Below are 24345 nucleotides of genomic sequence, written 5' to 3'. Positions count from 1 at the left end.
GGAATATCCTCATCTATTGTATGAAAAAGTTTTGAGGAATAAATACATTTTTATTTTATTTTTTTTTTATAAATGTTTGAATTTAGTTATGTCTTTTGACAATATTCTTAGATGTATCGTATATTTTTTACATCGTACTCGATGTACTTATAACCAGAAATAGAGACGAAATGTCATTTAATTTGTTTGAAAACTATTCTGCCACATTATTACTGTGACAACTGCGCTCCGATTGGCCAGCCCGAATTCGGAACAATTGACGGGTGTTGCAAATGGTTTCACTTCAAATCGACCAGTTAACTTGAGCTTTGCTGTAATGGACGAAATTGCAAAATTACATATTTAATATTTAATTACCGATGAAATTTGACTCCGCTTGTTTTGTAATTAGATGTTTTGCTGTTTTTCTCCACACCACCGAATGGAATAACACGCCATTGTTAGAGATATTATCTTTATTACAATAAATACAGAATATTTTTGGAATATACGGAGACGTACACACAGGTCAGTTGTTGGTGCTGTATTATTTCAGCTTTCTAATTTGTAATTTCAGTGCAAACGAGAGTTGATATTTATAAGCGATGTCACTTATCTCTATTCCTGGTTATATACTCGATACTTTTTCATAAGACCGTAGTTTAAGCATAAAAGTTCTAAATCATAAAAATTCTTCCAGACAACCATCTTTGTTCAAATTGGGATTTTTTCATTTCAATTGTAGCTGCACATGATACGTTTGCTTGCCGCGGTGCTCATTTTTGTTCTGAAGGACATTTTTTGATTGCCTTGACTGCGCCACCAGATGAAATGGCTAGCTGAAGGCTCTTAAACAATTAAAAATAAACTATAACTAACAAGGTCTGTGGGCATCAACCTCCGTTCATGGCGCTACTGGGGACTTCCGACAGAAGGGCTTGCTGTAGGATAGAAGCGCGTCGAATTCACGAGCCGCGTAATTTGATATTAGCAGGATAGCAATACATTTGTTTCGCACTTACAAATAATGCAAGCTCTCTGATTGGTTGATTGTATATTAAACATTACGAGCGTATACTATTAAGCTCTATTAGATTACTAGTATAGCGACGTTTGCCGATCAATGCAATCTATAATAGTTTTGATTTCAACACTCATAATCGGCTTTTCACTGGCGGCCTCCCAAACAATGAGTTAGATAAAAAAAATGTTTTCTATTTCTATGTGTATCAATAGTAAAAATCTATTAATTCGATCTATAAATATTTAATAATTTTATGCTGTTTAATTGTAAAATACTAAGAAGCGTTATGAATTTCAGGTTCTAGACACACAGGAACTAATTTACAAGTACACAACAGATGTACTGGCAAGTGTCGCCCTTGGTACAGAAAACAATTCGTTCGATGAACCCAATACTGAATTCACCAAAGCCGGTAAGTGCGCAACCCTATTATGTGCGTCCTGGGCACTAAGAGCGCGTGTCCACGCTAAGTAATTCGACGTGTCTGCTACAGAAAAGACAAAAAAAGTCTTATACACGACAAGAACTTTGTCGGATCTAGCAACGAAAACATATCGTGTCTGTTGCAGACGAGATAATGATGAGTATGTACACGATACAAATGCTTTCGGACACATGTGTGTATGGTAAAATGTGTCGACTATACTATCGACTGTGGGAAGAAATATATTAACTACTAAGCACGCATAAACGTTCGATTACTGACAATGCACCTCACCCCGTCTCATAGAATAGCGGCAGAGCGCGTCGTGTCGTGGGTAGACAAGATCGTTTTCTTGTCCGGCGCCGAGGCAGAGTACACAGTTCGTGTGTAGAAACGACACGAATTCTTGTAGACACGCGCCTTTAGCGTGTACACGCGCTCTAAGTCTGCAAATTTTCTTGGAGCAATTCCATTGAGACTTTGTATGTGCGTTATGCGATATTTCGACTCATCCGAAAAACAGAGTCCGATGTGATTATATAGCGAAAAGAGAATAAGTACGTTTACGAGAATAATTTCGTTATTCAAACTTAAGCCTAGTGAATGTGTTTTGAGAATTTATATACCTTATTTCGTTTCGGAAATGTAAAATCGAACAACTGTCGATCTGACATCCACAGCGAAGAAGGAACGAACGAAATGTGCTATGTCCTGAGAACAAGTAGTCTTGCACATAGATCTTTGTTCTACGGATGAGTCGATTTGTGAACCGATTACGATGATTCTTTATTGTTGGAAAGGGCGTGCCTCAATAGTGGCCCCATTCAAATATCAAGACAATATTTCGCCTCCAAGGGTGAAAAATAGGCGATAAATCCCGTACGCTTTGGTCGAATATAGCAGTGAAAGTATAGAATCAATCATTTTGAAAAAAATACAAAGTAAAATTGAGTAGACATTGATTACTATACGGTGTGAAAACATGATACCTAAAAATTTTTACGATAAATAAAAAAAACACAAACTTTTTAAATTTTATTGAATTGATATTCAATTATTTTTTGTGAAATTATTCCACTAGTTTGTTATAATTATTCATACAAAGATCGAACATGGTTCGTTCCGTGGCTTAGTTGGTATAGCGTCTGGCACGGTAAGCTAGAAGACGTCCGTTCGAATCCGGCCGGATCGAAGGAATTTTTTCTGAGTGTTCGATCTTTGTATTAATAATTATAACAGACACAAACTTACCTCGAAATTTTACAAGAAAACCGATGTATACAATAGGTACTTTACATATACCTATGTAATAGCGCTGCTGGTGCTGGTGGCGTTCTGTAGACTGTAAAATAGCCTGGATAGCAGTAATATAGCCTGGTCCAAGGATAGTAATAGCGTCCGCAGCCCCAGCAGCAGCCGTGCAAGTGCAACACTCTTTTTACGATCTATGTCGCTACCTAGTTTATAATCTCAGTACAGAGTACTAAAAAAACCGACCTCAAAAGTACGTCTATTTGCTAAGTTTTATTGAAATATCCCCTAGCTCGCCACTATACAGGACTTGACACTGGAGATAATAAAAATCGGTTCTCACTACTCAAATGAATCTTCATGCATGAATAGCCACCCATCGAGGTGGATGATTTTCTTCAAAATGAAATATGACCACTATGGAAGTACCCCCTTTCCAAAAAAAAAAGAATCATGAAAATCGGTTCTCAAATACCGGAGTTATCGCGTAACATACATACAAAAAGAAAAAAGAATATACAGTCGAATTGAGAACCTCTTCCTTTTTTGAAGTCGGTTAAAAATGTGTTCATACGTAAAAAACGTACGGTTGGTGATCGTCGAAAGAATGGTTTACCCGAACCGAGGCAGTGAGATGCCTTGCCACACGAAATAGCATTGCAGCAATTCACAGTTTAGTGTTTCGACCCAAATACCAACAATCTCGATTATATAGAGTTCTTAGGAGACCCGTGCCGAGCATTCGGACGTATAAACGAGATGACGACCATGATTTTTCGTAATTTGTTTCAGTCAGCAAATACTTCCACTGCTTTAAACGCATGGTAGCACTTTTAACAGTGTTCTTTGTGCCAGAACTGATTAACATAATCGGAATGCCAGTTCTTTACGACTCGGAGTTCATCAAGAAGGTCTTTTGGGAAGCCATGGAGAAGAGAGAGAAGGGTGGAGAAAGTAGAGGAGATTTTATCGATTCTTTGCTGAAGCTGAAGAATCAGAAACAGGACCCGATTTACAGTAAGTGTTCTTTAACCAAAACTAGGATACTTTATATTTTCATCACGTCTGTCTGTAATGTGATACAGCTCTCTTATTAATTGGGTTAAAGCATTTTAATAGCAGCAGAACTCCTTGTGAAAGAGCTCGTCGCAGTAGTAAGCATTACAGCGTTCCGGTTTTGAGAGGTGCTGGTGATGTTACAAACACATAGGAGTTGTCAACTTATGTCTCAGGGTGACGAGCGTAGCTGATTTTGATTCAAATTAGAATCGAACCGATCGGGTAGTCTCGAAATGAGATGGGTTTTTGAGCGAGAAGATAAACCTGATTCTTACTATATCTTTCTAATTTGTGAGTTAAATCAGCTATTGTTTCGATTTGAAATGTCAAAAGTTTCCGATCGGCCAGTTGTGAATCGCAATTATGTGCCTCGACTCGGAAGAGACGCAGTTTCGGACTTGGAGAGGCAATCAAAATCAAGGTGCAGATCTTTGTGATTTGAAGTTCTGAGCAGCACTGTAACTGTTATGGACAGGCGTGTCGCTTACCACCAGACCCACGTCTATTTGTCCCGGCACTTCATTCGTTGTTGCAATTAATTCATTCACTCATTTTCTCATTCATTAATTCACCCATTCAATCATTCATTTATTTATTTAATAAGGCTTACCAACTAAGTACATACAGATATGTTAAATATAAAAACAAACCATTTAAAACTAGAACTATGCATGCATTTTAAAATAAAAGTAATCACCGTATTACATAAAGGTATTATTTTGGAAGCCCGGGAGTTCCTGAAGCTGTGATATTTATCACTAAAAATGTCCAATTCACAATTTTGAAAAATTTAATTGTATTTTCTCGTAGTGGTATGGGTGCGTTTTCATTATGTCGTGACGACAGATAGTCTTCCAGTTTAAAGTATCCTGGCTTGTATATTTAAACGAAGTTGTTCACATAATAGTAAAACAGGATTAACTTTCGTTCACAACTTTTTTAACGTTACGACGACAGACTGTCGTGATATCGAAAGAGCTAGAACGACAGTCGTCAGACGACAAATAAAACGTCACGATAAAAATGTGACGACAGGTAATCGCAGTTTCAAACGATTCTGACGTGCAAACTACAAGGTGGCTGCCGTGAACTAATAAATTGTCAAGAGTAGACTAGACACGACAGTCGTTCAACGATAAAATAAACGTCCACGACACAGTCACGACAGATAGTCGTAATTTGGGAACAGGCTAGACGCGATAGTCGTCCAACGATAAATAAAACCTTACGACATAATGGGCGCCCCAAGGGCTCTTTCACATAAACACGATACGACATCGCGTCGTGCTACCACGCGGCATCATTTCACGATGCAACATCGTATCGTAGAAACTCACAGTACGCTCCGCACTGCCGCAGTCATTTGTTATTCAAAGATGACTGTATTCTTTTGATGTTTTGTTCCATAGTACAGGATGCTCCTCCACTAGAGTTATGAAATAATCAACCTCAATGTCATCTATCATCTTTGAATATTGAATAACAAATAAATGCGGCACTGGGGAGCGCACCGTGAGTTTCTACAATACGACGTCGTGCCGTGCGCCGTTCCACAACATCCTACCATAATTGGCTTTTCTCAGTTTAATACCGAAAGTTGTATAATTATGCAGTCTAGGTGACATTTTAAAGTTTATTTGGGACTGCAGGGACGGACAATCTATATTATCATTTAGTAATTTATACAAAAAATTTAGGGTCAGTTGCTCCTTCCAATATTCTTCCATAAAAATTAAAAAAATATACATTCCTTTGATTGGTTTCTTGAATAACAAAATACATGTTTTCTGTCCTTAGAATTAGAAGGCGAGAACCTTCTTTTCCAAGCAGGGACGTTCTTTGGCGGCTTCGAGTCGTCCTCTACCGTCGCATCGTTCACTCTACTACAACTGTCTAGAAGTGCAAAGTTTCAAGACTTAGCAAGAAAAGATGTATTAAGAGCGATAGAGAAAAACGGTTGGACTTATGAGAGTTTCAATGAGATGAAATTTTTGGACCTCTGTATAGCTGAAACTGTTCGAATGAACCCTCCAGTTGCTACCGTCGACAGGCTAGCAAAGGAGGAATATAAGGTAAGTTGCAGTGTTGCCAGGTCACTTGAGTCGAAAATTAATCGACAAACTCCCATATAAATTTTTGTTGACGTAATTTGTATGCGTCTGTTTATGAAAAATATGTGAAAATGTAGAGTTGAAATTCTTGAACAAATTCATGCTTGTTGATGCTTCTTGTGAGTGCTCTGGAAGTTTGTAAAATTACCGAGGGAGATAACCGGGATAAAGACGCCCTAAAAACACTTTTAGTGCGTCTATGAACCTATCGTTTTATTTTAATGCATCGAGTATATAACCAGAAATAGAGACGAAATATCATTTAGTTTGTTTGAAAACTTTTCAGCCAAATCATTACGGTGACAACTGTGCTCCGATTGGCTAGCCCGATTCGAATACAATTGACGGGTGTCGTCAATTGTTTCACTTCAAATAGTTGTGATGTGTTTGTTGGAGGTTTTTTTCGCTGTTAAGGAATCATTTTAAATCTTGTTTTTCTATAACGTTGGGTATAGTGCAAATACAATGTAAATCAAATGTAAGCATTAATTTATGTTGTCTACGGACTGATAACAATAGATTCCCGTAAATCACGCTAATTTGAATGCCACGACGTTTTTGCGGATGTGATTTGGCGATTAAAGACTAAATTACCGGAATGGAGACTCTTATTCAAATGCTAGTTACGCGTGATTGCACTATAACGACCATAAGTGGCTATTGCCTCTGCAAGTTTGTTTTATAATTCACGCTAAATAAAACTTCATAAGATATTTCTAAACGTAGAACATATGAGCCTTCTAAGTTATATTTTTCCAATTTTTTTGGGAATTTTTGCGGAAAATTTCCCACTATTTGAAAATTACCTAACAGTAGTTAAAATAATTGTTGGCTCGTGGTGTTACACTGCTATTGTACATAATTATTATTTTAAATTTATTTACAGATACCTGGTACAGAAGTGACCATTGAAAAAGGTACATCGGTCTACATATCTCTATATGGACTGCATAGAGATCCGAAATACTTCGACAAACCGGATGTGTTCGATCCATATCGATTTGATGGCAATAATTTCCCCGACGCTTACATTCCTTATGGCGCTGGACCTAGAATGTGCATTGGTAAGTTTGTACGTCCACTTCTTATATCTCTACTGCTGGCTAAATAGGTCTGGACCATAGTTTCCTCCTACGTAAAGTATCGTATGTCGAAATTGCCAAGTTTACAGGGGAGCGGTTTAAAGTTCTCCGTTTTATTCGGCAAAGCTAATTACTCACATAGAGTGATAATCTAATAGGTCATCTAACCGAAATCTTGGATTTTATAATACTCTATGTGAGTAACGAGCTTTGACGAATAAAACTGAGAAATGCTAAAGTCACGTGTTATGCTTATCCGCTCACGCGATGCGCTCATCCTACCGCAAAATGGCGGCTGTTTGGTTTCGCAAATTAGAAAAGGATTCAGTTTAAATACAAGTTTTTTTAAATAAAAATTATTATTCTGCATTGCTAAATAAATTCCCTCCGTACTACCAACAGAAACATCTCAAATAAAATGCAGTAATACACCGCAAATCCTGCACTTAAAAAGCACTAATGAAATTTTTGGTGTACTTGGGTAAATATGATAATATTCCGTTTGAGTGGTTCTAACGTTAACCATGAAATTACTCCTTAAAGTATAGTTTATAAACATTTATATTCAGGGTAAACTTAAAAAACGCTACTTACGGTATGTTTTCAATAAATAAACACCGAAATCACCAGCCCAAACAATAACACACACGATTGTCGTGACGTATTTTTGAAGTTGTTTATTTTTTTTAAATGACAGACCCAGGCATTAAAAACTATATGGTTTGCTAGAGTAGTTACCGAAATAGCAATTAGTATTAGTTCTTTTACCTGTTATAACTTCGATATCCGTAAAATCGGTATAAAATCATCACCGGCACCTCTAGGTGTGCATGTATCGCGTGAGCGGTTAAGTCAGTGAGTTCAGAACTTAAAAAGGCTCCCCTGTAAACTTGGCAATTTCAACATACGACATTTTAAGTAGGAGAGGTCCATATGGAGCTTCATTCGCAACATGCGATAAATTTGGCCAAGTAATACTTATTTGACAGTGATTGTTTTGGACGAATGTGCAACGGAGAATGAGAGTAAACCCCATGGTCGTCCCATGCACTTTTTTTATAATATCAAGTGACGGGACGAACAAGTCGTACAACTGATGGTAAGCGACATGCCTGTCCATAACAGTTGCAGTGCCACTCAGAGCTTTAAATCGCAAAGGTCTGAGGGGCTCTGCCGCTGCGCCTTTTACCCATCAAAACCGAAACGCAGTAATGCTGACATTATTACTAATAGGTGAGATGACAGTACTTCCTCTACTACTAATAAAACTTTACACCATACTTTTCGGTGGGCGTGCACCGTACTTGTCTATAGTATCCATAGTTATAGCCCTCTCCAATTGACCGACTGGACTTAACGACAGCATTAAAATTTTACATACTTTGTGATTCTAGGTATGAAAGTAGGGCAGCTGCATGCAAAACTGATAACCGCCATGATACTGTCACAATACGAGATCTACCAAAACGAAGACGTGAGAAACAGGCTGGATGCAAGGTCCACATTAACAGCAGCATGTGGCGGGATACAGATGGAATTTAGGAGAATTACAGTTTGAAACTAGGTAACAGATCCATCGTCAAACTGAAGAATGTAATTTTATTTATTTTTTATTAATTTTTTTATTTATTTATTTATATCAGGTAACAAAAAGACCCTTGTATACATACCTTAAAACTAACATACATACAATATAATAATAAAAAACAAACTATACGATTTCACTTATCGGCGACGTGCGGCGCAATCTGGTGTCAGGTAACCGGCCGCGGAATCGCCGATATATGACACCCTTCGGCCAAAATTCCTCTTTCATGAAGGTCGAAAGATGTTCGGTCGGTATTCTCACCACAAACGAATTATAGTTCACGTTGCGGTGAGACTCCAACCGCTCGACCCTCAGGGTGTAATACAATGACGTAATTCTGGGTCATTTCTAAGTGACATTCAATATAACGGACTAAGTCCAAATCAAGATAAAATAGGCTTTATTTCATAGGTAAGCAAATTACACTTGAAACCGTCATAGTGTTTAAACTCCTTTGGTCATTCTTAAGGCAGATTCCCCTGAGAAGAACGAGTAAGAATCTCTAGGGGTTGCTCATTGTAATTATACATTTATCATAACAATGTTTAATTAGCACATCGTAGATCGAGAATACCTGCAAGAACTAAACGGGTCACTACCACGGATTTTTGTCACCCAAGTACGCAGAAGTTGTATAATAACCTTTAATATAAAGTTTTTGTTTCACAATTGTTTTAAACCTCGTTAATGGCAATTTCGATTATCAATCTTTAAAACCTTTAAATGAATTAGAGACTTTATGACGACGACTGTCATTTTTATTCCTCGTATTAATGTTGTCTGTCAGTCTGTCACTATTTAAAGTAGTCAACATTTGACACTGATTTGTTCAGAATACACCAAATTTTGGCATTGTATTGTTGAAGTATTTGAAATTATTTAAAACACTGATCCATTTCACGCCATTAACTAGAAATCATTAAAAATATCACATAGCGCCGTTTGCAAGTGGACCAATCATATTTGAATATACATATGCTTTGCTATACTTACATATTGAATTTAGATTCACTATTCACACTTTATTACATTTTTTGTTTTAATGAACCATTTCCATAAACGTATAATTTCTAGATTTAGTCATCTCTCGTTGGTTCTGACTGAAAACTAGTGCCTTAGGGAACTTAGGCATATGCGGAGCCAGCGCCATTTCTCTGATATGACAAAAAATGTCTTATTTTGTATTTATGTTGTATTCAATCTGTGTTTGTGTCGTACTAGTGAATAAAGTGTTTATTTATTTATCTAATTTAACCTGTTTGCCGGAAAATTTAGTTTAAATTTTACCATGAGGTATTCGGAGAAAGACACCGTGATGAATGCTGCACGTCTAAGAATGTGAAGCTTCGGAAAACGCGTGAAGCCTCTACCCGCATTGGGCCAACCTGGCGGACTATGACCTAAAACCTTATTTTATTATTTATTTACCCTACGTGTCCAATATAATAATGCATTCAGGATGCTGTTGGGGCTGCCGCGCTACTGCAGCGCGTCAGCAATGTTCGCAGAAGCCTTTACGGACAGCTTCCAGCTTTTTAAGAAAGCGACAAGCCTCCCTAATGCAGCGGGTGCGCGCCAGCACCAACAGCCTCCTTACTACAGTAGCAAATAGAGTTGCTGGTCCTTTCAATGAACGTCTCAACTCGTTGCATGTAGTGCCCTCTAAGTGGGCTGCAAAGTAAAAGTACTCGTAAATATGTACATAAGTAAATGTCATGTAATCAAGTAAACAATGTAAATTACTAACATAGTTTATAAGTCTGTTACTAATATCATATCCACAGAGTTCAAGATCGCATGAAATACAATATGAAACATATAAACATAAAAAAAGAAACTACCAGTATTATATTACTGGTACTTCTTATATGATTATAAATTCAAAAACACTAATAATATAAGTAATCAAAACCAAATAGGAACGAAAATTAAAAGGGACCGCTCTGAACCGTACCCGGCTCAAACGTCCCCATCACACTAGCCGCATTACCGCGCTGGATGGCCAGTGAAATCTGCTGCACCAGGTAAGATCCAGAGCGTGGATCATGACCCCTTTCTCGGAGCCGGCGGCCCAACTCCCGCACAAATTCCTTGGCCTCAGCAGCCCAAGTCCCCGCAGTCTCCACTGCAATTGGCACAAAATCGTACATTGGTTCCAACGCGCTGTATTTTGTGTGTTTTAATTTTGCCGCATATTCCGCAGCTGACCCGGCAAATCTGGTGGTGTGACTCAGATGGGACGGTGCAAATGTACTGACACACGTAGCGTCCCACAATAGGCATCGACCTCTCCGCCATGGAACCAATGTAAGACCGTCAGGCCTCTTGCCATCCGTACGGCACAACCCCGGAGGTTCCAAGACACAAGGCACGTTAGCCAACACCAAAGCCCGGCGAACTAGATCGTTAATCGCATGATGCCTTGACAACCGCCCCGCGCACCTTTGACAACTGAGGCCGTGGTGGCCATTCTCCTCAACCATGACCCCACAAATGCAGTGATGCAGTTCACAAACCTTACATCCCAACCGTAAAGCAACTGCAATTCTCAAAGAGTCATTATCCAGCAGTGTGCCTAAATGGGGTGAAGGCAATGCCTGCAACCACGCTCCTGATTCAGGCTTAATTGCAGCCTTTAGACGTGCCACGTTATCACCCGATGCCTCACCTAATAGCGATGTAGTGATCTCCCTACACAAAACATCATCCCATCCTCTCTGGACGACGACATTATCCGGTATATTGTTACTAATTATATATGGATTCAGGTCCGAAATAAAGGCTTATTATTATTATTATTATTATTACAATAATTTATTATCTAGGTACTTGGCACTGTTAAACGTAAAGGGTTTGTTTGGGTGTTGCTCTATTCCTAATATTTATACGCACATAATCTTAAATATATAGACAAAATTTTGTTTATACAAGGATTTATGTAATACAAATAAACGTGCGCATAGACGAAGCGCGTCACAAATAATAACAAAAGAAAAAACAATATCGTGATATTTAACAATTTTAATAAATTCAATATAAATAACTAGATAATATAAAGTTCTTAGGTTTTCGCGATTGTTACACATAGGAAATGAAACTATTTTTCCGGATTTAAATCGCGTATATCGTAACGAAATCGCGTTGACTCCAGTCAACCGTGACCATGGGACCTGTAAAGGGCTCGAAACGTCGGTTTGTTTGAAAAAACAAATATACGCGATTTAAATCCGGAAAAATAGTTTCATTTCCTATAGATAATATAATATTTTCATAATCATTAAAAATAGAAATAAAAGAAAAACTAAAAAAAACACGGTGTTTTTATAAAATATCGCGTTGTTTGCAAGCCATCACAGTCCGGTGGCTCGGAGAAACCAGTTTGGTTGCGATCACAGACTTTGTCTGTGGTTGCGATGCTAAACGTGCGTATACAGGCTGTTCCGTAACCTCGCCCGAGAGGAGACCCGGACCTGTACCCAGCAGTGTGATTATAAAATATGTTGATGATGATATTCTTAGTTATTATACTTTATTATAGGCACTTTCTTTGGCAACCTATCACAAAGTTAAGAAATACCGTTTGTTCGAAAATTCATTACAGGATATGTTGAATGTTTATAACAAAGACACAATTAGGTTCGGTTAGGTTAGGTTAAGTTAGGTTTAAAAGGAAAAACATTTTCCTCTCTAAATTACTTTCGAGGTTATGAAATTTCGACCAAACGTTATTTCTGGAAAATGTCATTTCGTATTATTGATTGGTAACCATTTTTTTTATAACTGTAGTGTATTTAGAAATTGTCTCACGAATGTCTACGTAAAAATTAAGTATGCCGCAAGACGGATCACAGTGATTGTTGTATTTCCTCTATAACCTATGTATCATAAATAAATAAATGATTTATTGTAATACGAATTATTTTTTAACCAAAATTCTCACTTTTATTGTAATAAGGTCACATCAGCAAAATGACACCTTTTCACATTGACTTACAAATAAATGGACGACGGGTCTAATACAAAAACCTCGAAAAAAATGTCCCAAGTCAACCTATTTAAACGTAGTGACATGTAAAGGAATATGAAAAAGCTAAAACGTTGAATTTAAATTGTAATGTCATCGCAGTACTGTCTAATTTTGCTTGCTTCGCTGTCAGTCGAACAAACGAAGACTAATGCTTGAATGACGCTCTGTATACGATTTTAACGCCCTATAAGTTCGGACACTTTTTAGCGCGGTCCCGACGTCCATATAATTGTAAGTCAATGCCTTTTCAAGAGAAAGGTTTCGAGATTCTACGAAAGAAATTAATCGATAACTTTTTAATATTTAAATAGGAGTTATAAAGGATGGCGACTGTTTTGTTACCCAGTGTTTTCGACGACGTGCACTGAACAGACCTATGAATATTTGTGATTCATTATCACAATATCAAAAAAGCTAATTGAATATAGCCTGTAGAATCTGAGGTTGTAAAGTTGATATAGGTTATGTTTATAACATTGTCCCAATTTCGCATCAGATGTTTGTTCGTAGGAACAGAAAACAACAAGTTTTCAGTTTGTTCTCTAAAATAATAAAGAACTTGTTGAATATTCCCGAATCTGCCAAATTCTGCCGCAACATGTTCCGCCGCAATGAAAATGAATAAAAATTAAGTCTGTCCAAATGGCAGAAATGGTCACACTGTTCTCAATCTTTTTTTTTTAATATTAGTTGTACGGCATCGGAATAACGCAATCACTCACTCACTCAACATAGCCCCGCACTAGGGAAACCCTGTGTCGCGGGTGCCATGGACACACACATAGACAACCACAAATTACACCCAAAGTCACGAGAGAAATAATTGTAGGCCATACAACTATTTCTCCCGGCCCGGGAATCAAACCTGGGACCTCTGCGTGGCAGTCCGGCATGGTAACCGTTCGGCCACAGAGGCAGTTTAGAAATCCATCAAGCCAAATCGTCAATTTTTTTTTCCCTATCTTTTAAATAAAACTTTTTTCTTTCATAGATACCTTCAAATACTTAGAAGAATACATTGTTCTCAATCTCAATGTGACATTGACATTGGCAAGAGGCCTCTTGTCAGAACGTTCCTGTGCTGACTTTTTTATCTTTCATTTAAATATTGTCTAAACATTTTTGTCATATTGTGTTTTAATGTTTACTTTGTGTCATTACTATTTAATTGATTATTTGATTAGGCATTTTAGAGCTATATTGATTTATGTGTGTACTATAAAATGACCAATACTTTGGTTGTATAAATGGTCAATAATGCTTAAAACGAAACGTACGTACAAGAACGTTACATCGTCTGTGGTTGAACTTAATCAATTGCGGTGTGTTCTTGCAATTGTTTTACAATTTCTTTATTCCCGACTTCTAAAAATATGCAAAAATATATACATAACTATACATAAATTAAAACATAAAATTTTACTAGCGAAGTCCATGAACGGCTCTTCGTTGATTTTATGATTATTGGGTCAGCTTTTGCCATCCGTCTTTATTGTCAGACTTTATGTCAAAATAAATATCACATATTATTGTAAAGACCTAAAGGTATATAGTCATTACAATAAAAGCTTATTCTAGACTAAAATTAAATGAATAGAAGTGGGTGCCCTGTGGCAAGGTGCCCAAGTTGCTGGCAATATTCCTCTTTTGTATGGCTATGGTAATGCGTTGGCAAGGTAGCTTTCGGCCTATGGGTTTCACATTTGGGAAAAAATTAGTAGACTTCTTAGGTTTCAGTGGTTGTTACACAAAGGAAATGAAACTGTTTTTCCGGATTGAAATCGCGTATATATATTTGTTTTTTCAAACAAGCCAATGTTTCGGGCCCTTTACAGATCCCATGGTCACAGTTGATTCAGGTGGTACAGTCATCAATCAGTTATGTATTAATGCAAACCACTCTATTTTTCGCTTAGTTACAAAAATTATTAATTAAATACCTTATTTTTAACTTTTACAAGGAACATTCCTATTTACACTACATATGTTTTACAGTTGTACTTTTAAAAGAAAGTGCAAGCTTTGGTTACTTTCGAGGCAAAGATCAGAAAGTAATTGGATGTAGTTTGTAATTATATTTTTACGTGCGGGTGCTGTTCATCTCTACCTAAACCCCAAATTTGAGTATTTTTTGGGTGGAATATTTTATCTATCTCAGGTACTATAAGGACAATAGATTTATTATAACTTTAATATATATATATATATATATATATATTAAGTGAGTATATATATATATATTTATTATTTTGTGATATCTTTTGGAGCTACTCGAGACGCGTCAGACAAATATTATGATTAAAATGTAGCGAGTTTCAAAAAGGTAGGGTCTGAAAAACAGCTTAAGCTGAGACTCTATCCTTTTTATCTACACAATATCTATAAGTGATGTTATTTACGACTAAATTGTTTTGTAAATGTAGATAAATAAAGTTCTTTATTATTATTATTATTAGTTATTATATTTTAACAATTATATATATATTTTAATGATTTTTTTAATTCAATTTAATATTAATTAATAATGGAAATTGTAATAAGTTATAACATATTAATTGGTATTGCAGTCTGTCTGTTTGGGATTTGTCATCGAAGGAAATACTGAATCCCAAACTGGTGGTACGGAGAAACCATCTTCCCTGTTGAAATTAGGATGTTTTTTTAATTTCAATGCCCTCTCACAGCATCCTGGGTAGTCAACGGACTTCTGTTGCAAGGACTTGGAGTTTGTAAAACTTGATTGAATGTGTAGGTTTATCCATTATATGCTCGTGAAACTTAACTGTAGACTTGTGAAACATTGGTTTGTTTGAAAAAACAAATATACGCGACATAAATCCGGAAGAATAGTTTCATCTCCTAATTAAAAGACTGTTTAGTCAATTAATTTTTTTGATACAATTTTGAAAGGACGGAATGCACTGGGACCCCACAGACCAAGGATTTCGACTTCAAAGGGTGTAAATAGGTAGTCGGAGACGAGGTCCTCGTACTTATCACTGTTTAATCTTTCCGCCAGCTCAGCTGCGGAGCTAGCCCTCATACTGGAGTGAGGGCTGATGCCCGGTCCATACTCCAAGGGATGAGAGTCATTTCGTCCGGGTGTTTCGCGACATGCCAGTAGCCTCGAGTATAGCGGCCACGTTAACCGTGGTTAAGTCCTGGCGGATAATGTCATTGAGGGCTGCATGGCGGGAGATACGGCCGGCGCGCAGCTGGCAGGAAAAACCGTGGCTTCACTCTTTACGAGCTCTGAGTCGCCACGGTTTTTCAGCAGCAAAGGCTGCAAGGACACTGATGTGGACATTGTATTAAAATTTTTATTGAATTGATATTCAATATTTTTTTGTGAACAGCTGCATCTCTAGCCAGGTCTGGTAGCTGTAAAGGTATCTAAATGGGTGACGAAATACTTAAGATTTCTTATAGATGGCGCTGCGGCTAAAAAGTCGTTGAAAAACCAGATACCAAGACACGACAACAAACAGAAAAATTCGTGAAGTCCGCTGGTTCGTTCTTTGGCTTAGTTGGTATAGCGTCTGGCATGGAATGCAAGAAGACGTCGGTTCGAATCCGGCCGGATCGAAGGAATTTTTTCTGAGTGTTCGATTTTTGTATTAATAATTAATAGTGTATTAACTCAAAACGTGTAATTTTTAAAAAGGAATTACCCACTTCCCGTGAAAGGTCATTGTATGTATAGGTTAAAGTTACTATTACAGACATCTGAACAATTTCCCACGTGCAAAATATATTTTAAAATGAAAGGGAAAAATAATTTCATATTTCTGTCGTGCATCTGATGGTAAGCGACATACCTGTACATAACAGTTGCAGTGTTACTCAGATCTTAAATTTGCAAAGATCTGAGGAGCCTCTGCGCCCAACACTCTGAGACAAAAGTTGACAAGGCCCATGTGTCTGTCATTTCACCAAAAAGTAGATATCTTGTAATTCTTTCTTACAATATCAACTGCCTCCGTGGTCGAACGGTTACCATTTCCCAGACTGACCCAGATTCGATTACCGGGCCGGGAGAAATATTTATATGACCTACATTTATTTCTGTCGTGAGTTTGAGTGTAATTTGTGTGTGTGTTCATGGTACCCTCGACACAGGGATTCCTTAGTGCGGAGCGATGAGTTGTGCGTTAAAAAAAACTTACCGTCTTAAGAAATAAAAATCAAAACAGCTAATTTTCAAAAAGAAGTTTATTAAAAAAGTAATATTTACATAAAATTTAACGAGTAAATACAACTTCATTTGTTTTTAATCGCTTATATGTTAACGGAACATTTTAAACTACAGTTAATGATCATTTGACTTTATGTCAGTCAATTACATAAATTTTGTAAGTAGTGTAACTGTAAAGATTTTTCCTGACAGTCCTACTGTAGTAGTACTATTAGGAAAAATGGCTTGTGTACTTCTTGTTTGTATAGGTTGATAAGGGAAAAGTATTCCGTGATGCGAGTGTTGAGCAAGCACTTCGTTTTATAAGTTTATTTATTCAGAAAACGTATAAGCGATTTATTTGGGAACATATGGCTTTTAAGGGACCAGAATTGGCCACCAAAAGCCCGATAGATTAAAACTTATTCTAGGTAAATAGCTGTATTTAAAAAATCAGTGCAATATTTTTCAAAAATGGCACTAAGCGTATTACAGAGCTGTGAGCAGAATAGTATGAAAACTATCATTTAGAAAACTAACAGTCACGAGTTGAAAATATTTTTATGAGATTTCTTTCGATGTCAAATCAATACAGTTTATTAAGAATTATTTACTATTTTAGTTTAATTTATTTATTGATGACCTGTGTTGCGCATATCTCTAAAGTTAAAGGTTTTTGACAAGTATGTTCTTTTCAACTTATGTATAACTATATACGCTTATAACTATATAACATTAATAACGGCTTCGCTATGTAAAATTAAATCTCCTAGATACATCGTTCACCACCTATGCCGTATTACATACAGAACTTTAGAAAAATACAATCGACTGATTTCGGTTTAGTAGAGCGCCGTGTCTGTCATACTTGTATAACATTTTATCGCTTATTTGCGAGTCGCGCGAATAAAATGGCGCTCTACAAATCTAAAGCTTGACGTATAATATTTAGGGCTTTGTATTGTAAGTTAGGCATAACATTGATTAAAGTTAGAAATATACGCAGCAGAATCTTCACAACACTATTTAATTTTTTTTCGTATTTAATATAGTTTTAATTGCACGTTTTATAGACTTAGCATTAAAGTGTTTTTTTTAAATTAAAATTTATACTTTTTCAATTTTGTACTGGTTTTTATTGAACATCTAATATTTATAAATAAAGAGTTAATTAAACAATACTTAAAATTCTCTTTGCACTTCGTTATTATAACTTTTTGTGAATTTCAAAGAGTATAAAGTATTTAACTAGCACATTTTTTACGAATCCACCATTTTCCATGTGGCTCTACTAGTAGAACTACAGGTAATAAAGTATTTGCATTACTAAACGTTCCAAAAATTACTACTTGTTCTACTTTTAACCAGAACAATAGCAACAACCAGTATTTACTACTTCATATAATTACGAAAGTAAATTTTTCGTAACTTAGTGACAATTAAAAAGATTAAAGAAAAAATACCCTTAGTGCCAGAAGTAGACACTATTTATTTGGTTTTCTACATATAAAAAATAATAATACAAATAAAATTTGTGGTATAACCACTGGGAAAAAAATTACATCTAGTTCTATTCTTTATACCTTTCTTCTAACTGTTTGATTCTAACTGGCACCTGTACAGGGGGTAGATCGACGCTCTTCGCGCGTGGTCGGAGAGCATCACGCGGCTTGTCGATTGGTAGCTCGGGCAGCGTCGGCCGTTTCCGGAGCGCTTTGTTACCTGGGACTGTTAGGTTTAAATTTTATTATTATATATATATTTTGACATTTCCAAAAACAAACAATTACAGTGGAATAAAGAAATATTTTTTTCGGATCTAAACACGTATATCGGCCATTCTCAAAACAGCAAATTTTTTTATGTGCGGACCTTTCCTGTCTCTGTATAATATTATAAAGAACCACAAATATTTGTTTTACGTACTTTATACTTTTATCTAAAGGTATTTTTAAGATTTTAGCTCTGCTACTTAATTATCACATATATTTTGTTTTTCAAACCCATGTTCTCCAATTATCGTAGCCTGTCCGGAAGCTACCTTTGTCTGCAAATTTAGTTCTCGTTTTAGTCCGGAATGAATTACACCAGTGCCTTTTGAGATCCTGAATGGCAAAATACTGTTCATGTAATAACATAAAAATATAATGACGGCCATTGTTTTAAAATCTACTATCAAATTTCCGAGTGTCCTGCCGGAAGGTATAATTGCCACCGCCTTTCAAAGTACTCATCCCTAAATCATTAAATCGAATAGTGCGAATGTACCAGTGTCGACGGATCCGTTCGCAATGTACATAAATATCATGGATTTAGACGATTTAATTCCGCCTTCCCCGTTCCATCACCGGGGGACTAGGCGTTGGCTAAGCGTTACGATCCACGTTTATGTGGCGAACTGCTATGGAATGCAATTCCCTGCCTGCAGACTTGTTCCCTGAATGTTATAACTTGGGTATCTTCAAGGCAAGAGTGAATTAGCATTAAGAAGGTGTGCATGCTCCATCGTCGACCTCATCGTCACTTTCCATCAGGTGAGATGGAGGTCAAGTGCGCACTTATATTATATTTAAAAAAAATCTAATTACCGTAAGTTTGGTTTTAAAATTTTCTAATTCCCGTTCCGCTATACGTAAATTACACGTTTGAAAGAAATGATTGTCGCTTGAGTCTTTTCCATCTCTTCCAGTTTTTGAAATTTTTATCAAATGGTTCGTGCTCTAAGTACCGTAGGTTTTCTAATTACTAGTTGCAATGGAAATTTGAATCTCCATAGAGTGGCGGTGGGAAGGCAGTGATGGCATTCATTCAGTCAATCACTAACGAATGATGTTACCTTTTTAAAACTACCATGGAAATCTCTGTGCACCTCTAATTTTTTATCTCGTTTTATTAGTTCAGTCTACAAATTGAAATTACATCCAACCATTGACACTCCATCCACGCACAACTGAAATGATTTAAAATTACAAAACTTAGGTCCCTTATGTTGTGTGGAGAAATAAATGTCTTTTTTGTTCATTTAGATCCGAAAAAAATATATCTTCATTTCCGATGTGTAGTAAAGACTAAACACTTAAGTACTCCAGTTGACTCATAGTTTAATAAATTGTTATAGCAAGAATATTACTTCGAAATTAAATAAGAACTTTCTTGGCAAGCACACGCCACCTCCGTTCTCATCTTACTCTACATCTTTTCAGGCTAAGTGCCTTACAATATTATAGTGGCAAACAAAATACATCGACGTATTGCTCAACATCAAATTCTAGGCGTATTTATGTACCAAAATTGTACAGGCACTTCTTTATTAATTTCTCACACTGTCCGATTGAAACATGGTGGAAATATTAAAACAATAATTAACACACGTAATAGATTAAAAACTGGCATCTTACTCGATAAAGAAGACCTCGAATATAAACAGGAAAATGTTATTTTGTTACAACACAACATTCAACATTGAGAATTTTAATAAATAATAATTTGATTGTTTAATTTGGACAATCAGTTAGCATTCAGGTGATATGGATAGTGGACATAGTTTAATCAAACAACAAACGTATTTATATTCAAAAAGACGTAAAAGGGGAAGAAAAATTTCATTATAAGAACAGTGTATGTAAGTGTATCTTTGTGTCATCAATAGTTGATATGAAATAGGCTAATGTATTTTTGTATAATGGTAAGCCAATAATATATAAATTAAAAAAAAAATAAGCGACCTTGATAGTGCGTGGAAATGTTTACATCTATTTGACAAGTCTTATTGAAATTCATCCCCTAGTTTGCCACCCTTAGAGGCGGATTATTTTCTGCAAATTTAAATGGGACCAATACTGCGGTACTCAACCAATGGCGGATTGAGAACTTCACACACATCTCATATATTGATTTGCAGATGTGCGCAAGTTTCCACACGATGTTTTCCTCCACAGAAAAGCTCATTGTAAATTTCAAATGAAATTAAACTTTTGCACATAACGTGCAACGTCTGATTTGAATCCACGACTATCTACTTGAGAGCCAATTGGTCAAACCATTATACTACCACGGTTTCATAATCGTGAATAGTATTCTGCCCTGCTTGTCATAACTAACACATTCGCATTTCGGAACTTTCGATATACTAGCACCTAAAGCTTTTTTGTCACCTAAAAAAAAGTCAATTACGCTTATTTCACTTCACAATAAAACTGACATTAATTAAGATAATAAAAAACCGATTAGATGGGGTTGCAGATCTTGTCTAGCTGATCCCAGGCATGTCAATAACTCAATTTCGTTAAAAATGCGATTACGTGACTTATGATAAGGATGGCAGTATTTTTTAATTGTTGGGATTATTAATATCTTTTTCACCTCACTAGCTCGGAAAGGCTTTCTTTCTCATGAGATGTCTGCGCGCCAAAGCGTTTTTCCACGCTAGCATGGAAAAGGTTTTTGAAATTCGAACGAACCTGACGATGAACTGTGGTACACCTAACTTTTATCTTAAAGATAATGACGCGTTCAACTACGCGATTTGTCGTACATTACATATTTATGTAATATAAATCCGTTGCATATTTTATTCTTAATATCATTGACTTACAAATAAATGGACGACGGGTCTAATACAAAAACCACGAAAAAAATGTCCCAAGTCAACATTTTATTTTAATTTAAACGTAGTGACATGTAAAGGAATATGAAAAAGCTAAAACGTTGAATTTAAATTGTAATGTCATCGCAGTACTGTCTAATTCTGCTTGCTTCGCTGTCAGTCGAACAAACGAAGACTAAAGCGTGAATGACGCTCTGTATACGATTTTAACGCCCTATAAGTTCGGATACTTTTTAGCGCGGACCCGACGTCCATATAATTGTAAGTCAATGCTTATTATTGTTAACATTTAATTGAGAAAGATAATTATATAATTGCGTTTATTAAATTATTTTAATTCGTCGAAATACTAAAACAATTTCAATAAACGTGCAAAATTATAAGTACAAGCAAGAATAAAAATTGATGAGGTGCAAATTCAGAACGCATCCGAAGAGAAACTTTTCCTTTGAATAAAAAAAACTGATGTTTTGTTCAAATTGTACTTTCATCTACCATTTTCCACGCTATAGTGAGGTGAAAAGTTGTGTGTGTCGCTCGGCAGCAAAGTTGTTTTGCGTGTCGTGCCTTGAAACCCTCGCTACGCTCCGGAATCTACTTTTGAACATTCATTTTAATCTTAGCTTCCTTCGCTTGCTCACGTTTCAATACAAGCTCTCGCGTTAAACATCAACTTTGCAGCCTTACATAACGAATATCTATTACAGAGTCAAAAGTATATTCTGTGGCCAAACTAATAATATGGATTGGAAAGAAAATGTTATTTTGTTCAACTAAAAAGTATTTAACAATTAATTAATCATGGTGATATTCTTTAGGTTCATGAAGTGGTCCATGGTTCTAAAAATTATCCGCTCACGCGATACATGCAGCCGTAGACGCATACCACACCTAGAGGTGCCGGTGATGATTTTATACCGATTTATCGGAATTGAAGTTATAACAGGTAAAAGAACTAATATTAATTGCTATTTCGGTAACTACTCTAGCAAACCATAAAGTTTTTAATGCCTGGGTCTGTCATTTATAAAAAAAATAAACAACTTCAAAAATACGTCACGACAATCATGTGTGTTATTGTTTGGGCTGGTGATTTCGGTGTTTATTTGTTGAAAACCTACCGTAAGTAGCGTTTTTTAAGTTTACCCTGAATATAAATGTTATTAAACTATACTTTAAGGAGTAATTTCATGGTAAATGTTAGAACCACTCAAACGGAATATTATCATATTTATCCAAGTACACCAAAAATTTCATTAGTGCTTTTTAAGTGCAGGATTGGCGGTGTATTACTGCATTTTATTTGAGATGTTTTTGTTGGTAGTACGGAGGGTATTTATTTAGCAATGCAGAATAATAAATTTTACTTATAAAAACTTGTATTTGAGCTGAATCCTTTTCTATTTTGCGAAACCAAATAGCCGCCATTTTGCGGTAGGAGGAGCGCATCGCGTGAGCGGTTATAGTAAATGAACTCAGATTAGACAGGGCTGATCTACAAACCCGCTGTAATGGTGTCAGGAGTTGGAATTGTCAGTCACACGTCGCAGTTATGTTATAGAGTGTGCTTACCTACGAAGTGTCACATACCCTTGGGGCATTCTGTGAGTGAGAAGGTTTCACAACCATCTGCACGAGTTCTGGCGCCGAGTGACGGTGAGCTAGAAAGAGAGAAGTAGTTTTTAGAAGCACCGTATGTTTAGAATTCAATATAATGTGAATCTGTAAAATTTTAAACATAGACTTTGATTACAAATAATTAACACTCATTTTGATAATAAAGTTTTATTATCATTTGAACGTGCTGTTCAATCGTGTAACTTGCCATGATGATTGGCATAAGCAACTGTATAATAAACAAAAGATTTGACAGATGTCACCAAAACAAAATGGCCGCCACGGGCCGCCAAAATCTACCCGCGCCAATTGGAAAACCCTTTATTTAACGAAATTAAATTAAGTAAAAATGTGTGAATTGTTCTTAGTTTTAACAGATAACAGCTTGAAAAGAGTTGTAAACGTTTTTAACATCAAAAATAGGATATTGTCATTTGAAACGTGTTTTCTTTTCATCGGTTATCCTCACAGGACAATAAATACAGTAGAAGTTGTTAGTTAGCATATGACGCCTGTCAATTATAGGTCTCGAAAGACCTATCTGAGCTCAGTCTGCCATTTTGCTTTGTATTGTATGGTTGTGTCATTCTTTCGTGCAAATTCTCTAGAACCCTTTTTCATATCATCGGAAAGTATTATTTTAATTTTTTTTATTGAAATACCCCTGCAATATGGTCGCTTCTTGTTTGGATACTAAATTATAACGGCAATTCGTTGTCGTTCAGCATCGAACCGCTAGATGGCAGCATATTGATTGGGATTTTAATGTAATATCAAAACGTCGTAACTTGCAATGAGGTTCAACTCACACTGGCGCAGAGTCGAAGCGTCGCGACGCGTCACATTTTGGATATGTAATTATGATTCATACTATGTGAAATTCTATTATTCTTCTATTTAAGCGTCAAAAAGGAGTGCACGAAATGAGGCTCCCAATAGGACATACTCATATTACTTGTACCTCAGGCGCAACCTGGGCAACAATTGGCCAATCCTTTCTCAGCGATGGCAAATATGTCCCATAGTTCCGCGTTTACAAGTCAGTGCTATTGTAATGTTCGGGGTTTCGGCGAGATGTTCACAACCAACAGACAGCGTTTTCACAAGTAATTATTTATTACGAGTACTACAATATAAACTTACATACGACTAGACTATTTGGTATACTAAAGTTAACTGTGTCATCCTAACAAGGAGAGGGCCCTTTTATATCGTTACCAAATCCTGAGTGAGATTAAAGTACACATTTCGAGAATGTTCTTGAGAGAAAACAATATCATTAACTAATTTGTATACATATAGATTACTAAGTTGTGAACTGTCAATAGTCCTTACATGATGAGAATGGTAAACAACTAATGTTTGTTTGTACAATAATCTAAAATATTCCTACGTACATTACA

General features: G+C 36.3%; 2 protein-coding genes across 2 annotated transcripts in view; one reads left to right on the top strand and one right to left on the bottom strand.

Moving 5' to 3' along the window:
* LOC113229167 (cytochrome P450 6k1-like) overlaps positions 1–8595 on the top strand; it is a 62269-nt gene extending 53674 nt beyond the window's left edge. Inside the window, exons 2-6 of the mRNA XM_026462684.1 lie at positions 1301–1415; positions 3471–3695; positions 5535–5809; positions 6735–6912; positions 8325–8595. Coding sequence (XP_026318469.1) covers positions 1301–1415; positions 3471–3695; positions 5535–5809; positions 6735–6912; positions 8325–8488 — 957 coding nt within the window. The 3' untranslated portion in view covers positions 8489–8595. The remainder of the gene's footprint in view (positions 1–1300; positions 1416–3470; positions 3696–5534; positions 5810–6734; positions 6913–8324) is intronic.
* Positions 8596–17975: 9380 nt separating this feature from the next.
* The window catches only part of LOC113229166 (myosin-4-like), a 63773-nt gene continuing 57403 nt past the window's right edge, over positions 17976–24345 (bottom strand). The window contains exons 10-11 of the mRNA XM_026462683.1: positions 22916–22986; positions 17976–18447 (exon numbers count right to left, since the gene is read on the bottom strand). Of these exons, the coding sequence (XP_026318468.1) occupies positions 18290–18447; positions 22916–22986 (229 nt within the window). The 3' untranslated portion in view covers positions 17976–18289. The remainder of the gene's footprint in view (positions 18448–22915; positions 22987–24345) is intronic.

Source organism: Hyposmocoma kahamanoa, unplaced genomic scaffold, assembly GCF_003589595.1.
Source record: "Hyposmocoma kahamanoa isolate Upper Pololo Valley unplaced genomic scaffold, ASM358959v1 289, whole genome shotgun sequence".
NCBI classification, from domain to species: domain Eukaryota; kingdom Metazoa; phylum Arthropoda; class Insecta; order Lepidoptera; family Cosmopterigidae; genus Hyposmocoma; species Hyposmocoma kahamanoa.
This window is presented reverse-complemented; position numbering and strand designations above follow the sequence as displayed.